The 17,500-nt window shown below is 46.8% G+C and overlaps 1 protein-coding gene across 2 annotated transcripts in view; it reads left to right on the top strand.

The window, feature by feature from the left end:
- Nucleotides 1-17,500, top strand: part of hlcs (holocarboxylase synthetase (biotin-(proprionyl-CoA-carboxylase (ATP-hydrolysing)) ligase)) — a 64,243-nt gene that overhangs the window by 43,680 nt on the left and 3,063 nt on the right. The window contains exons 7-9 of one of the 2 annotated variants that reach the window (XM_077241935.1): nt 13,656-13,720; nt 13,905-14,065; nt 16,378-16,492. The exons of the other annotated variant lie outside the window; for it this stretch is intronic. Coding sequence (XP_077098050.1) covers nt 13,656-13,720; nt 13,905-14,065; nt 16,378-16,492 — 341 coding nt within the window. The remainder of the gene's footprint in view (nt 1-13,655; nt 13,721-13,904; nt 14,066-16,377; nt 16,493-17,500) is intronic. 2 annotated transcript variants of the gene reach the window in all.

The following is a 17,500-nucleotide window of genomic DNA, read 5'->3' as shown; positions in this document are numbered from 1 at the left end:
CTTCTGCTGGTGTGTGTTCAGTACTTCTGCTGGTGTGTGTTCAGCAGTACTGCTGGTGTGTGTTCAGTAGTTCTGCTGGTGTGTGTTCAGTAGTTCCGCTGGTGTGTGTTCAGTAGGTCTGCTGGTGTGTGTTCAGTAGTTCTGCTGGTGTGTGTTCAGTACTTCTGCTGGTGTGTGTTCAGTACTTCTGCTGGTGTGTGTTCAGTAGTACTGCTGGTGTGTGTTCAGTAGTTCTGCTGGTGTGTGTTCAGTAGGTCTGCTGGTGTGTGTTCAGTAGGTCTGCTGGTGTGTGTTCAGTAGGTCTGCTGGTGTGTGTTCAGTAGCTCTGCTGGTGTGTGTTCAGTAGTTCTGCTGGTGTGTGTTCAGTACTTCTGCTTCAGACAAGTGTTAATGTCCCTGATCTTGGTGATTGTTGTTTTATTGTTGGCGCAGTGTGTTTTCTATGCTTGTGTGTCGTAAACCTTTCAATGTGTATAAAATTCATATAAAAGCCACACAGACCTGATTTATACCTTTTCATTCTATCAAAAAATCACTTAAATGGAAACACACACACACACTCTCTCTCACACACACACTGTCAGTGTGTGTGTGCGTGCGTGTGAGAGAGCTGAACACCCACCGAAGATCTGCAGTCATTTTCCTGTAGTGTTTTACACATCTGATCGTCACTCTGGCTCGTTTTTTTCCTTTGTGTGTTCAGTACTTCTGCTGGTGTGTGTTCAGTAGTACTGCTGGTGTGTGTTCAGTAGTTCTGCTGGTGTGTGTTCAGTAGTTCTGCTGGTGTGTGTTCAGTAGTTCTGCTGGTGTGTGTTCAGTACTTCTGCTGGTGTGTGTTCAGTACTTCTGCTGGTGTGTGTTCAGTAGTACTGCTGGTGTGTGTTCCGTAGTTCTGCTGGTGTGTGTTCAGTAGTTCTGCTGGTGTGTGTTCAGTAGGTCTGCTGGTGTGTGTTCAGTAGTTCTGCTGGTGTGTGTTCAGTACTTCTGCTGGTGTGTGTTCAGTACTTCTGCTGGTGTGTGTTCAGTAGTACTGCTGGTGTGTGTTCAGTAGTTCTGCTGGTGTGTGTTCAGTAGGTCTGCTGGTGTGTGTTCAGTAGGTCTGCTGGTGTGTGTTCAGTAGGTCTGCTGGTGTGTGTTCAGTAGCTCTGCTGGTGTGTGTTCAGTAGTTCTGCTGGTGTGTGTTCAGTACTTCTGCTGGTGTGTGTTCAGTAGTACTGCTGGTGTGTGTTCAGTAGTTCTGCTGGTGTACTACTGAACACACACCAGCAGAACTACTGAACACACACCAGCAGTACTACTGAACACACACCAGCAGAAGTACTGAACACACACAGGAAAAAAACGAGCCAGAGTGACGATCAGATGTGTAAAACACTACAGGAAAATGACTGCAGATCTTCGGTGGGTGTTCAGCTCTCTCACACGCACGCACACACACACTGACAGTGTGTGTGTGAGAGAGAGTGTGTGTGTGTGTGTGTTTCCATTTAAGTGATTTTTTGATAGAATGAAAAGGTATAAATCAGGTCTGTGTGGCTTTTATATGAATTTTATACACATTGAAAGGTTTACGACACACAAGCATAGAAAACGTGAACAAGCATACTGAACAAGCGTGTTCAGTAGTTCTGCTGGTGTGTGTTCAGTAGCTCTGCTGGTGTGTGTTCAGTAGGTCTGCTGGTGTGTGTTCAGTAGTTCTGCTGGTGTGTGTTCAGTAGTTCTGCTGGTGTGTGTTCAGTAGTTCTGCTGGTGTGTTTTCAGTAGTTCTGCTGGTGTGTGTTCAGTAGCGCTGCTGGTGTGTGTTAAGTAGTTCTGCTGGTGTGTGTTCAGTAGTTCTGCTGGTGTGTGTTCAGTAGTTCTGCTGGTGTGTGTTCAGTAGTTCTGCTGGTGTGTGTTCAGTAGGTCTGCTGGTGTGTGTTCAGTAGGTCTGCTGGTGTGTGTTCAGTAGGTCTGCTGGTGTGTGTTCAGTAGTTCTGCTGGTGTGTGTTCAGTAGTTCTGCTGGTGTGTGTTCAGTAGGTCTGCTGGTGTGTGTTCAGTAGGTCTGCTGGTGTGTGTTCAGTAGGTCTGCTGGTGTGTGTTCAGTAGGTCTGCTGGTGTGTGCTCAGTAGGTCTGCTGGTGTGTGTTCAGTAGTTCTGCTGGTGTGTGTTCAGTAGCTCTGCTGGTGTGTGTTCAGTAGCTCTGCTGGTGTGTGTTCAGTAGCGCTGCTGGTGTGTGTTAAGTAGTTCTGCTGGTGTGTGTTCAGTAGTTCTGCTGGTGTGTGTTCAGTAGTTCTGCTGGTGTGTGTTCAGTAGTTCTGCTGGTGTGTGTTCAGTAGTTCTGCTGGTGTGTGTTCAGTAGCTCTGCTGGTGTGTGTTCAGTAGTTCTGCTGGTGTGTGTTCAGTAGGTCTGCTGGTGTGTGTTCAGTAGGTCTGCTGGTGTGTGTTCAGTAGGTCTGCTGGTGTGTGTTCAGTAGTTCTGCTGGTGTGTGTTCAGTAGCTCTGCTGGTGTGTGTTCAGTAGCTCTGCTGGTGTGTGTTCAGTAGCTCTGCTGGTGTGTGTTCAGTAGTTCTGCTGGTGTGTGTTCAGTAGCTCTGCTGGTGTGTGTTCAGTAGGTCTGCTGGTGTGTGTTCAGTAGGTCTGCTGGTGTGTGTTCAGTAGGTCTGCTGGTAGGTCTGCTGGTGTGTGTTCAGTAGGTCTGCTGGTGTGTGTTCAGTAGCTCTGCTGGTGTGTGTTCAGTAGTTCGGCTGGTGTGTGTTCAGTAGGTCTGCTGGTGTGTGTTCAGTAGGTCTGCTGGTGTGTGTTCAGTAGTTCTGCTGGTGTGTGTTCAGTAGCTCTGCTGGTGTGTGTTCAGTAGGTCTGCTGGTGTGTGTTCAGTAGCTCTGCTGCTGTGTGTTCAGTAGCTCTGCTGCTGTGTGTTCAGTAGCTCTGCTGCTGTGTGTTCAGTAGTTGTGCTGGTGTGTGTTCAGTAGTTGTGCTGGTGTGTGTTCAGTAGGTCTGCTGGTGTGTGTTCAGTAGGTCTGCTGGTGTGTGTTCAGTAGCTCTGCTGGTGTGTGTTCAGTAGTTCGGCTGGTGTGTGTTCAGTAGGTCTGCTGGTGTGTGTTCAGTAGGTCTGCTGGTGTGTGTTCAGTAGTTCTGCTGGTGTGTGTTCAGTAGGTCTGCTGGTGTGTGTTCAGTAGGTCTGCTGGTGTGTGTTCAGTAGCTCGGCTGGTGTGTGTTCAGTAGTTCGGCTGGTGTGTGTTCAGTAGGTCTGCTGGTGTGTGTTCAGTAGGTCTGCTGGTGTGTGTTCAGTAGTTCTGCTGGTGTGTGTTCAGTAGGTCTGCTGGTGTGTGTTCAGTAGGTCTGCTGGTGTGTGTTCAGTAGCTCTGCTGGTGTGTGTTCAGTAGTTCGGCTGGTGTGTGTTCAGTAGGTCTGCTGGTGTGTGTTCAGTAGGTCTGCTGGTGTGTGTTCAGTAGTTCTGCTGGTGTGTGTTCAGTAGCTCTGCTGGTGTGTGTTCAGTAGCTCTGCTGCTGTGTGTTCAGTAGCTCTGCTGCTGTGTGTTCAGTAGTTGTGCTGGTGTGTGTTCAGTAGTTGTGCTGGTGTGTGTTCAGTAGGTCTGCTGGTGTGTGTTCAGTAGGTCTGCTGGTGTGTGTTCAGTAGGTCTGCTGGTGTGTGTTCAGTAGGTCTGCTGGTGTGTGTTCAGTAGTTCTGCTGGTGTGTGTTCAGTAGCTCTGCTGGTGTGTGTTCAGTAGCTCTGCTGGTGTGTGTTCAGTAGGTCTGCTGGTGTGTGTTCAGTAGCTCTGCTGGTGTGTGTTCAGTAGCTCTGCTGGTGTGTGTTCAGTAGCTCTGCTGGTGTGTGTTCAGTAGCTCTGCTGGTGTGTGTTCAGTAGCTCTGCTGGTGTGTGTTCAGTAGGTCTGCTGGTGTGTGTTCAGTAGCTCTGCTGCTGTGTGTTCAGTAGCTCTGCTGCTGTGTGTTCAGTAGCTCTGCTGCTGTGTGTTCAGTAGCTCTGCTGGTGTGTGTTCAGTAGTTGTGCTGGTGTGTGTTCAGTAGCTCTGCTGGTGTGTGTTCAGTAGCTCTGCTGGTGTGTGTTCAGTAGCTCTGCTGGTGTGTGTTCAGTAGCTCTGCTGGTGTGTGTTCAGTAGCTCTGCTGGTGTGTGTTCAGTAGTTCTGCTGGTGTGTGTTCAGTAGCTCTGCTGCTGTGTGTTCAGTAGTTGTGCTGATGTGTGTTCAGTAGTTGTGCTGGTGTGTGTTCAGTAGGTCTGCTGGTGTGTGTTCAGTAGGTCTGCTGGTGTGTGTTCAGTAGCTCTGCTGGTGTGTGTTCAGTAGTTCGGCTGGTGTGTGTTCAGTAGGTCTGCTGGTGTGTGTTCAGTAGGTCTGCTGGTGTGTGTTCAGTAGTTCTGCTGGTGTGTGTTCAGTAGGTCTGCTGGTGTGTGTTCAGTAGGTCTGCTGGTGTGTGTTCAGTAGCTCTGCTGGTGTGTGTTCAGTAGTTCGGCTGGTGTGTGTTCAGTAGGTCTGCTGGTGTGTGTTCAGTAGGTCTGCTGGTGTGTGTTCAGTAGTTCTGCTGGTGTGTGTTCAGTAGGTCTGCTGGTGTGTGTTCAGTAGGTCTGCTGGTGTGTGTTCAGTAGCTCTGCTGGTGTGTGTTCAGTAGTTCGGCTGGTGTGTGTTCAGTAGGTCTGCTGGTGTGTGTTCAGTAGGTCTGCTGGTGTGTGTTCAGTAGTTCTGCTGGTGTGTGTTCAGTAGCTCTGCTGGTGTGTGTTCAGTAGCTCTGCTGCTGTGTGTTCAGTAGCTCTGCTGCTGTGTGTTCAGTAGCTCTGCTGCTGTGTGTTCAGTAGTTGTGCTGGTGTGTGTTCAGTAGTTGTGCTGGTGTGTGTTCAGTAGGTCTGCTGGTGTGTGTTCAGTAGGTCTGCTGGTGTGTGTTCAGTAGGTCTGCTGGTGTGTGTTCAGTAGGTCTGCTGGTGTGTGTTCAGTAGTTCTGCTGGTGTGTGTTCAGTAGCTCTGCTGGTGTGTGTTCAGTAGCTCTGCTGGTGTGTGTTCAGTAGGTCTGCTGGTGTGTGTTCAGTAGCTCTGCTGGTGTGTGTTCAGTAGCTCTGCTGGTGTGTGTTCAGTAGGTCTGCTGGTGTGTGTTCAGTAGCTCTGCTGGTGTGTGTTCAGTAGCTCTGCTGGTGTGTGTTCAGTAGGTCTGCTGGTGTGTGTTCAGTAGCTCTGTTGCTGTGTGTTCAGTAGCTCTGCTGCTGTGTGTTCAGTAGTTCTGCTGGTGTGTGTTCAGTAGTTGTGCTGGTGTGTGTTCAGTAGCTCTGCTGGTGTGTGTTCAGTAGCTCTGCTGGTGTGTGTTCAGTAGCTCTGCTGGTGTGTGTTCAGTAGCTCTGCTGGTGTGTGTTCAGTAGTTCTGCTGGTGTGTGTTCAGTAGCTCTGCTGGTGTGTGTTCAGTAGCTCTGCTGGTGTGTGTTCAGTAGTTGTGCTGGTGTGTGTTCAGTAGTTCTGCTGGTGTGTGTTCAGTAGTTGTGCTGGTGTGTGTTCAGTAGTTGTGCTGGTGTGTGTTCAGTAGTTCTGCTGGTGTGTGTTCAGTAGCTCTGCTGGTGTGTGTTCAGTAGGTCTGCTGGTGTGTGTTCAGTAACTCTGCTGCTGTGTGTTCAGTAGCTCTGCTGCTGTGTGTTCAGTAGCTCTGCTGCTGTGTGTTCAGTAGTTGTGCTGGTGTGTGTTCAGTAGTTGTGCTGGTGTGTGTTCAGTAGGTCTGCTGGTGTGTGTTCAGTAGGTCTGCTGGTGTGTGTTCAGTAGCTCTGCTGGTGTGTGTTCAGTAGTTCGGCTGGTGTGTGTTCAGTAGGTCTGCTGGTGTGTGTTCAGTAGGTCTGCTGGTGTGTGTTCAGTAGTTCTGCTGGTGTGTGTTCAGTAGGTCTGCTGGTGTGTGTTCAGTAGGTCTGCTGGTGTGTGTTCAGTAGCTCTGCTGGTGTGTGTTCAGTAGTTCGGCTGGTGTGTGTTCAGTAGGTCTGCTGGTGTGTGTTCAGTAGGTCTGCTGGTGTGTGTTCAGTAGTTCTGCTGGTGTGTGTTCAGTAGCTCTGCTGGTGTGTGTTCAGTAGGTCTGCTGGTGTGTGTTCAGTAGTTCTGCTGGCGTGTGTTTGTTTAGTAGTTCTGTGTGTGTGTGTGACGCCTTAGACCGCTGGGTTTCTGTTTCTGTTGTTTTTCCTCGTTTCTTGTTGTGACGTGGCGCATAGCTACCGTCATGGCAGCGATGCGCTACCTATTTCACAAACACTGAGTACAAATATGGCCTGTATTTGTTTGTCTAGCGTGTCAATGTGTTCTGTTAATCCTCATACGGTTTCAAATCAGCGGTTAACCTAGCCTTTCACCACAAAACTCTACAGTTATCCCGTAGCGTTTGTGTGCACACTTTTAACATCTAATACTACGGTGATTTATATGCTATAGCTGCTACGATCAATACATATCTTGCTGTTTTTAATAAAATACCATGCCATTTACTTCGCAGTCATAACCAGTTACAATAATCATGCAACACATGTCTTTATTAATTATGTATCTGTTTATTTAGTTTAAGAGGCACATAGCTTTGACATACTGGTCTCTGTGTCTCACTGGCATCTCCGTTTTGTTTGTGTAAAGGAAGATTTGCCGCAATTGTGGGGTTTAAATTACGCTAGGATTTCCGGCTCAACAGGAAGGGACCCGGAGTTTGAATTATGAATTTTTGTTAAATATGACTTGTTGCTTGCCAATTGTTAGCTGGAACTATGGAAGTAATATTCTGTAATTTTCTAGTTTTATAGAGGTAACATTTCGGCTGTTTTTAAGCATTTATGGTCTTTTCATATGAGCCACCTCTGTATTGTAATCTGGTGCTGGTATGTTCCAATTCCAGGGGTGCCTTCAGGCCTATAAAGCCTAGTATGTCCATTCTTTCAGAGAATGTGGGGTGAGAGGACATAAGTCTGTCAATGCTCTAAGTATATAGACTTGTGTAAAGGTCAATTTCCAAACTGCTGTAAAAGTTTGATCTCATGTCAATTTACTTTATTAAGATTGTGATTTTTTTTTTAAAGTGCCTTTCATTGGCCTTAATTGGGGTAAATAAAAAGATCCCATATGTTCAAACTCATACAACTTCTCCTGAGTGCTTACATCTGCTCATGACGATTCAGCCACGTCTACCCTTAACATTTGGTGGCAGCGGTTTCCGGGTAAACAGTGTCCGAGCAGCACTCGGGGAGTTAAGATGGACAATCAAGGCAGAGGTACGGCACCCCCTAGAGATGGCTCAGCTATGGGTACTAGGCCTAAGTCCACAGAGTCATCCAATCATCCCACTCCGGTGGTCGAAGACAGGATAGATCGCTTGTAGAGGATGGTAAGAACGATGGTGGAGTCTCAGCGGCACCAGCAGGACCAGATAGAGGCAGAGGCGCTTCGGCAAGAGCGGAGATGGAAAGGTATGGAGCACCAACTCAAGCAACTACAGCAACTGGTGAGAGGCGATCCAGCATTAACGCAGGCGACGAGGCAGCCACTCGCCAGACTGCAACAGATGGACCCGCCCAGCTCCCGCCCTTCGACAGCCTTTGATCCACTCAAAATGCCTTTTCTGGATGTACCAACTCCTCAGCCACATCCAGATCAGCACCCAGCACCAGGGATGCAGAGCTCCCTCAACTCCACTGCCCTCGGCCTTGCCACACCTCTTAATCTCCAGCGGGGGTGGACACCCCCTAGGATGTCCTTGTATGAAGAGGACGAAGATATTGAGCACTATTTGACCACCTTCGAAAGGCTCGCAGCAGCAAGTCAGTGGCCCCATGAGACTTGGGCATTGTACCTTGTGCCCTTGTTGAATGGTAAGGCCAGATCTGCCTATGTAGCCATGTGTGTTTAGGAAAGTCAGGATTACATGAAAGTGAAGCAAGCCATTTTCAATAAGTTCAACATCAGCGCCGAGACTTACCGCCAGTCAAGTCAAGTCAAATATATTTATATAGCGCTTTTCACAATACAGATTGTATCAAAGCTGCTTCACAGTATCAATCAAAACAACTTAACAATGTTTGTTTATTACTGGAAAAAAAAGTGTTTGCGCTCCAAATCTATCAAGGAGGGTGAGACGGCTAAACGACCTGATGAAGTGGCTAGTTCCAGAGACGCGAACCAGGGACCAGGTTTGCGACCAAATCGTGCTGGAGCAGTTCCTGGGCATGCTGTACCTTGAGCTTCAAGTATGGGTGAAAGAACGCACCCCGGGTTTGTCGGCGCAAGCAGCAGATCTGGTGGAGACCTTCATGGCTGCCAGACAATCCAGAAGAGGCTATCACCTGGGTCCACGACAACAGGACTGGAGAAGACCCTACCAAACAGCCCAGAGAGAGCCAGAGAAGACAGCCTCTGGTAGGTCTGCGGGTGGTAGCAGTCGTGTATTTAGACCATCTAACAGCCCCTATAACCCCAATGTTAGTCCACTCCAGCTGGAACACCTAGAGTACCTATATGTCACGGTTGTGGTCAGCAAGGTCATATTAGGCCCAATTGGACACCTGAAGAAAGTGTCTGATTCCAGGCTGTTACCTACTTGGCTCTAGCAAGCACTTACCTTGTGTGTCTTCTGATGTTACTGTCCCGGTGAAGATAAGTGCAAAGATAGTCCAGGGTTTAGTTGACTCAGGAAGTAGTCAGTCTTCTGTTCGTCAATCTTGTTTGAGGTCTGATTTCCAGCCCGTTGGCAAAGTGAGGGTCCGCTGCATCCATGGTGATGAGTCTGAGCACTAGACCAGTGAGGTTCTCATAGATATTAATGGCCAAAAATATTTGTTAACCATAGGGATTTTGGATAAATGCCCTTATCCAGTGATTTTAGGCCAGGATGTGCCAGTTCTTACAGAGCTATTGCAAAGTGTTAACACAGTCAGTGCTTATGTTACAACTAAAGCACAGGCCAATACCAAAATAGACTCCAATGTTTGGTCAGAGTTACCATTTGAGGGTTGTCCTGGCGACAAACATAAAAAGTCCAAAGCAGAGAGGCGTAGAGCAAAGGTGGCAGGTACTGTGGTGCAGGAAAGTATGTCCTTCCCACAACTAGAGGACATGAAAGTCTTGGATGAAGAATTCAAGAAGCTTCAAAAGGAAAACCCCACACTTAGCGCTTGCTTTTCTTCTGTTAAGACCGTTGATGAGGCTAGAGATGCCATGAGGGAGGGTGACAGGTGTTTTGTTATCAATAATGAGAAACTGTATTGAGTGAGTGCAGACACAGAGCAGTTAGTAGTCCCTAAGACTCTTAGAGCCAAAGTGTTACACCTAGGTCATAGTATTCTGTGGTCAGGACATCTAGGCCGGGAGAAGACGGAGAAGAGAATCCTGCAAAGATTTTATTGGCCAGGTGTCAACAAGGACATAGCAGAGTACTCTAGGTCTTGTCCAGAATGCCAGGTATCTGCCCGCTCCAAAGGGGGCTTAAAAGCTCCCCTCATCAGTTTCCCAATTATTGATACACCTTTTAGTCGCATTGCCATGGATGTAGTTGATCCCTTAGAGAGGAGTAGGGCAAGGCACCGCTATATCTTGGTAATTTGCCATTACGCAACACGTTACCCTGAAGCATTCCCCCTCAGAAATACTAAGGCAAGGCAAGTGGCCAATAGTTTAATTCAACTTTTCTACCGTGTGGGTGTCCCCAAAGAAATCTTAACCGATCAGGGAAGTAACTTCACCAGCAAGGCATTGAGACAGGTGTACTCCCTGTTAGGGATTCGGGGAATTAAAACCACACCCTACCACCCGCAGACCGACGGCATGGTTGAGAGATTCAATCAGACTCTGAAATCGATGCTGCGGAAGTTCGTGTCGGAATCAGGAGCTGACTGGGACCAGTGGCTTCCTTACCTATTGTTTGCCTACAGAGAAGTACCGCAGGCATCCACCGGGTTCTCCCCCTTCGAACTCTTGTTCGGACGGGAAGTGAGAGGCCCACTTGACATTCTCCGAGAGAGTTGGGAGTGGGACGCTCCTCACCAACCAACCAACATTGTGAGTTATGTTTTGAAAATGCAGGAGAAGTTGGACCAGCTGAGCTCCCGGGCCCAACAACACCTGGCCCAGGCCCAAACGAGGCAGAAAACGTGGTATGACCGGACCGCACGCAGTCACACCTTTATGTCCGGACAGAAAGTGCTACTGCTGTTGCCATCATCAGAAAGAACGTTGCTGGCGAAGTGGCAAGGCCAGACAGACGTCGCTCCAAACAGATCTTCCACGTGAACCTTTTAAAACAATGGATTGACCGACCGTCTTTGATCCAAGACCAGCTGTGGTCGCGAACCGTGGAAGAGGAAGAAGAGCCGTCGGAGCAGTACTTTCCTACTGGGGGTGGCGAGTCAACGTACCCCTCTGTCACAAGCTAAGCTTGGTGACCGAAAATGAATTACATGGACTTGACACACATGCACACATCACTACCTGATTATGCCGGCATTTACCATCTTTCAAATCAGAATGGTGTTGTGTAATTGTTTTCCCTATTTGAAGTGAGTTTGATATATATATATATATATATATATATATATATATATATATATTTGTCTGTTTGCTCCAACCCATTGTTCAATTTAATTATTCCTTTTTAGAAGAAAACTTCACAACCCAGTTAATTGCAGTCAGAATTACCTTTTATTTCTTGTAAGAATTCCCCGAAAACTTTGTTTTGGCTGTTGGCCTTCTAGTCTCATGCTGCACCATCAAACAATCTGTCTGATTCAAACAGGTTTTTGTAGCATTAGCATAGCCCTAATTGGACTGATCCATTTGTAGTTTTGTCCGGGGGAGGGGGAATAGCAGCTAAACTATTTTTCCTTTAAATTTTTTTTGTTATGTTTCTTGTGTGTGTGGTTAAGTACTCATGGGTTTACACAGTGTTATTTGTGAATATGTTTAGTGTTTCATTTTTTTTTTTTTTGTGTATAATGTATTGTATGTTTGGAACCTGCTTGTTCATTTGGTACAGGCCGAGGTTGGAGTTAGCCCATATAAATAGGGAGCTATAGAGCTTATCAAGTCAGTCTTAGTTTGTTTAAGGCCAAAGGTGAGACCCTGTTGCAAATCGGACCAAATTATTTGGTGTAGCCGTTTTTGCACATTGTTGCAGTTTTGTTTCGTTACGTTTGTTTGTATTTCAGTATGTGACCATGTACATATTTTTTACATTTTTCATCATAATAAACCACAATTTGGGGATACACTGAACCTCTCTCCAGCTTCTTTAAAATTATCCTCTAAGACCACGGGGCCATCTCGTACACCCTCTGTTACCCATTTGACAAATGAACAGCAGGAGGACCTAAAGAATCATCCCAAAAGGCCTGTTTCGAGATCAGCCAGGGCGAACTGACGTCATCACCCATGACATCCGGCTGACTTCTCTAGGCCCTATCCGGCAGACCGCCACCAGGGTTCCAGCACGACTGATCCCCGCGCTGAAGCAGGAGGTGATGGCGATGCTTCACACAGCGAGTGGTGCAGTCCCGTGGTCCTGGTGCCAAAAAAGGAAGGAGGGCTCCATCTCAGCATTTGACCCATATCCTATGCCCCATGTGGATGAGCTGGTGGAGCGCCTGGGAAAGGATGAGTTCCTCACCACATTAGACTTGTGTAAAGGGTACTGGCAAGTGCCACTCAACCCCCAACCGCGGGAACTGTCTGCCTTCAAAGCTCCATCCGGCTTGTGCCAGTTTAAGGTCATGCCCTTTGGCCTTCACGAAGCAGCAGCAACATTCCAGCGTCTCATGTATGAGGTGCTGAGGGGCACTGAGGACCATGCCGCAGCTTATATCGATGATGTTATCATTCACAGTTTGTCATGGGAAGAACATCTCCAACACCTCAGTGATGTCTTTCGAAGGATTCGGCAGGCCGGGCTTGTAGTGAATGCCAGCAAATGCCAGCTTGCCCAGTCTGAAGTGTGCTACTTGGGATATGTCCTGGGTTGCGGCACTATACGTCCTCAGGTCAGCAAGGTGGAAGCCATCCGCAGCTCCCAGCCACCTTCTACCAAGAAGGGGTTAGGCGCATAGCTACCGTCATGGCAGCGATGTGCTACCTATTGCACAAACAATGAGTACAAATGTGGCCTGTATTTGTTTGTCTAGCGTGTCAATGTGTTCTGTTAATAGCGTTTGTGTGCACACTTTTAACATCTAATACTACGGTGATTTATATGCTATAGCTGCTACGATCAATACATATCTTGCTGTTTTAAAAAAAATACCATGCCATTTACTTTGCAGTCATAACCAGTTACAATAATCACGCAACACATGTCTTTATTAATTATGTATCTGTTTATTTAGTTTAAGAGGCACATAGCTTTGACATACTGGTCTCTGTGTCTCACTGCCGTCTCCGTTTTGTTTGTGTAAAGGAAGATTTGCCGCAATTATGGGGTTTAAATGACGCTAGGATTTCCGGCTCAACAGGAAGGGACCCGGAGTTTGAGTTATTAATTTTTAGCTGTTAAAAATGACTTGTGGCTTGCCAATTGTTAGCTGGAACTATAGAAGTAATATTCTGTAATTTTCTAGTTTTATAGAGGTAACATTTCGGCTGTTTTTAAGCATTTATGGTCTTTTCATCTGAGCCACCCCTGTATTGTAATCTGGTGTTGGTATGTTCCAATTCCAGGGGTGCCTTCAGGCCTATAAAGCCTAGTATGTCCATTCTTTCAGAGAATGTGGGGTGAGAGGACATAAGTCTGTCAATGCTCTAAGTATATTGACCTGTGTATAGATCAATTTCCAAACTGCTGTAAAAGTTTGATTATTTTTTTACTCCCGTCAATTTACTTTATTTATTAAGATTGTGATTTTTATTTAATTTTTTTAAGTGCCTTTCATTGGCCTTAATTGGGGTAAATAAAAAGATCCCATCTGTTCAAACTCATACAACTTCTCCTGAGTGCTTACATCTGCTCATGACGATTCAGCCACGTCTACCCTTAACACTTGTGAGAACGTCTCGTTCAATTAAAACTCTCTGAGAAAACACACTCCTGAGGTGTGATTAGCATGTGGTTGCAGCACAGGAGTGATGGACACTGAAACACTGTTCCTCCTGCGGCTCTGATAGCAGCGTCCCATGATGCAGTGCTGCACTGAATAGTTGGATTACAGAGAGGCGTCTCTTTGCATCTGAATGCAGCTCTGTGTGTGTGTGTGTGTGTGTGTCTTGGCTTTCAGCACCAGCTTAAGCTCTTCTGTAAATGTGTTCGCTCTAAATGACACACGGATCCCAGATTCCCGAGCCTGTAACACTAGAGAAACACTTTACACTCGTCAGGCTGCTGAAGTCTTCAGAAGAGAAAAGTGATGAACGGCGAGATGTAGCAAACGCACACAAACACACACACACTCCTGTGACTGAGATTTGATTGACATTTGAGAGCGGATGTGACTACTGAACTTCTGTGAAAAAATCATCTGTTTATGTAGGAATTACTGTGTGTGTGTGTGTTTGTTCGAGTGCAGGTTAAGTGTATAGCTGTTGTCTTTAGTGGGGGTGTTTGATAGGCTACAGGGGTCAAAGGTCAGTTACAGTGCAGCAAGCGTGGAGTTCTCCAGTGAAAACAGTGAGACGGCTGAATGTTTCCAGTAAATGTGTGACTGATCAGTGTGTGTGATCAGAGTGTGTTTCCTCTTCCTCCTGCAGGGTGGTGTCGCAGTCGCCACTGGAAGGGTTAATCGCCATAGCAGCGCGTCAGACTCAGGGCAAAGGTCAGCAGCTTCCATCAGCTCTCAGACAGCCGTTAACTCTGGTTTAACATGTGAATGAGCGTGTCAGTCATTAATGGTTGATGTGTGTGTGTGTGTGTGTGTGTGTGTGTGTGTGTGTGTGTGTGTGTGTGTGTGTGTGTGTGTGTGTGTGTGTGTGTGTGTGTGTGTGTGTGTGTGTGTCCAGGTCGCGGAGGGAACGCGTGGTTGAGTCCTCTGGGCTGCGCCATGATCTCTCTCCACCTGCAGATTCCTCTGAACTCTCGACTCGGACAGAGACTCCCGTTCCTGCAGCACCTCGTGGCCCTCGCTGTGGTGGAGTCTGTGAGAACACTGCCCGGATACGAGGTGCTCACACAGACACAAACAAACACACACACACACACTGCCCGGATACCAGGTACACACACACACGAGCGCACACACACTGCCCGGATACCAGGTACACACACGCGCGCACACACGCACACACACACACACACACACACACACACACACACACACACACACACACACGCACACACTGCCCGGATACGAGGTACACGCACACTGCCCGGATACGAGGTGCTCACACGCACACTTCCCAGATACGAGGTGCTCACACACACACACACACACACACACTGCCCAGATACAAGGTTCTCACACACACACAAACACACTCACACACACACTGAACTGAACCAGTGTTCATTTCGTTAACAAATAATTTATTATTTTTGTCTACAACATTTTTTCACTGAAGAAAACGGTATGATAACTAAATAAAATTCAGTTTTGAATGACAAAAACTATGACCAAAATCTATTCACATTTTCATCAATGGATAAAAATGAGAGGAAGACGTTAGGGAGGGATTTGGGAAGAGATGATGTCCTTTACACCTGAGCTGTAGTGTGCGGGATCCTATGCCTATCCGATGGACTAGTCTGGGTTTGGCGGTTGCCAGGAGAACGGTACTTGCCTGACTGCATTGTGCCAAGTGTAAAGTTTGGTGGAGGGGGATTATGGTGTGGAGTTGTTAGGTGGAGGGGGGATTATGGTGTGGGGTTGTTTGGTGGAGGGGGGATTATGGTGTGGAGTTCTTTGGCGGAGGTGGATTATGGTGTGGAGTTGTTTGGTGGAGGGGGGATTATGGTGTGGGGTTGTTTGGTGGAGTATATTATGGTTTGGTGGAGGGGGATTATGGTGTGGGGTTGTTTGGTGGAGGGGGATTATGGTGTGGAGTTGTTTGGTGGAGGGGGGGTTATGGTGTAGAGTTGTTTGGTGGAGGGGGGATTATGGTGTGGAGTTGTTTGGTGGAGGGGGGATTAGGGTGTGGGGTTGTTTGGTGGAGGGGGGATTATGGTGTGGAGTTGTTTGGTGGAGGGGGGATTATGGTGTGGAGTTGTTTGGTGGAGGGGGGATTATGGTGTGGAGTTGTTTGGTGAAGGGGGGGTTATGGTGTAGAGTTGTTTGGTGGAGGGGGGATTATGGTGTGGAGTTGTTTGGTGGAGGGGGGATTATGGTGTGGAGTTGTTTGGTGAAGGGGGGATTATGGTTTGGGGTTGTTCGGTGGAGGGGGGATTATGGTCTGGAGTTGTTTGGTGGAGGGGGGATTATGGTGTGGGGTTGTTTGGTGGAGGGGGATTATGGTGTGGAGTTGTTTGGTGGAGGGGGGATTATGGTGTGGGGTTGTTTGGTGGAGGGGGATTATGGTGTGGGGTTGTTTGGTGGAGGGGGGTTATGGTGTGGGGTTGTTTGGCTGAGGGGTATTATGGTGTGGGGTTATGGGATTATGGTGTTGTTAGTTCCAGTGAAAGGAACTCTTAATGCTTCAGCATACCAAGACATTTTGGACAATTCCATGCTCCCAACTTTGTGTGAAGAGTTTGTGGATGTTCCTGTTCCAGCATGACTGCGCTCCAGTGCACAAAGCAGGACCATAAACACATGATGAGGAGTTTGGTATGGAGGAACTGGACTGGCTGCACAGAGTCCTGAACTCAACCTGATAGAACAGCTTTGGGATGAATTACAGCGGAGACTGAGAGCTTCTCGTCCAACATCAGTGCCGGACCTCACAAATGCACTTCTAGAAGAATGCTCAAACATTCCCATAAACACACTCCTAAACCTTGTGGAAAGCCTTCACAGAAGAGTTGAAGCTGTTGTAGCTATAGGGTGGAGCAACTCCATATTAAACTCTACGGATCAGGAATGGGATGTCATTAAAGTTAATGTGCATGTAAAGGCAGACGTCCCAAAACTTTTGGCAATAAGTGCAGCTGGTAAATCTGTGTCAGTATCGCAGGTTAATAGATGTTTTCTCCAGGAGTAGATCATAATTTTGGACATTTTGGAGAATTAATCTATTACAATTTAACTAAACCCATTAGATTTTAGTCGACTAAAACAAACAGTTCAGATGATTAAAATATAACAAAAACTAAATAAAATTTTGTTGTCAAAATGAACACTGTACTGAACACACACAGCGAATCACATGACTCACATTCCTCTTTCTGCTCTAACTCGTGTTCTGCTGTAGTTAAAGAGAATATTGCTGTCGTTTGACAGATTGCCTGTGATGTTCCTCATGTGAATGTCTGTGTGTGTGTGTGTGTGTGTGTGTGTGTGTGTGTGTGTGTGTGTGTGTGTGTGTGTGCGCGCGCGCGCAGGACGTGGACCTGCGGCTGAAGTGGCCCAATGACATCTATTACAGTAACCTGATGAAGCTGGGCGGGGTTCTGGTGAACTCCAGCCTGACGGGTCAGAGCTTCCGCCTTCTGATCGGTACGTCTCGCTTGGGTTAAGGCAGTGCTTCTCAAATAGTGGGGCGCGCCCCCCTCGGGGGGCTCGGAGCGATGCCAGGGGGGGCGCGTTTGACCCCGGGGAACATGCTTTTTTTGCCACAGGGAGTAGGTTTTTTTGCGCCGAAAAAGAGCACAGCACAGAGCAGGAGTTATGAAGTGCATATAACAAACCCTTAAGAGACACCATGGAAAATATTTAACAGGGATGAAAAGAAAGTCGGAGAGAGACAAACGTAAGTCTCCCGAAAGCCAAGACGTGGAAATATGACAAAGCGTATGTAGCGCTTGGCTTCACTGTGACCACGGTGGGAGACGAGGAAAGACTGGTATGTTTACTGTGTCTAAAAATGTTGGCAGCGGACAGCATGAAGCCAAATAAATCTAGCCGTCACATATTAGACATTACACCCCAATCACGCTGATAAGCCGATTGAGCTGATAAAACGAGAGTTGAGAGTTGCAGTATCATACTTCAAACCCCGCTTCGAAAAGCTGTGCACTGCAAAACGTGCTCATTGTAGCTATTAATCCTGACTTCCTCATTTTGGTAAAAAAAAAGAGCACAAATTGGTTTATTCATTTTTGTTTTATAGGTCAAAGTGTTTTATATATTGTGCTCCTGAGTTAATGTTGCTGATCAATTTGAATCTATTATTATTTATTGATTATATTTAATTTTATTTTTTAGTATCAAATGGTCAAAAATTTTTTACAGTTTAAATAAGGATTGATATTTTTTTAAATTTCAGGCAAACTGATGCACTTTAAATCTTTTCTGTTACAGACTAAAAAACAATGTTAATAAAGTTATTCTTTGTTGTAAGTTGATCTATATTTCTTTATTTTTTGTTTTCTTTAATGTTAATAAGGATACAATGTTATGCAGAGGTGTACTTATAACAATTTTATAGACAAATGATACTATTTACAGTCGCGGCGTAGAGTTGGGGGGCGCAAAATGTTTACTTCTTCCTAGGGGGGGGCGTAA

This window comes from Siphateles boraxobius, unplaced genomic scaffold (assembly GCF_051911475.1).
Source record: "Siphateles boraxobius isolate OS27281-9 unplaced genomic scaffold, OSU_SipBor_1 248, whole genome shotgun sequence".
In the NCBI taxonomy this organism is placed as follows: domain Eukaryota; kingdom Metazoa; phylum Chordata; class Actinopteri; order Cypriniformes; family Leuciscidae; genus Siphateles; species Siphateles boraxobius.
Note: the sequence above shows the minus strand (reverse complement) of the source record. Positions and strands in the feature narration are given on the sequence as shown.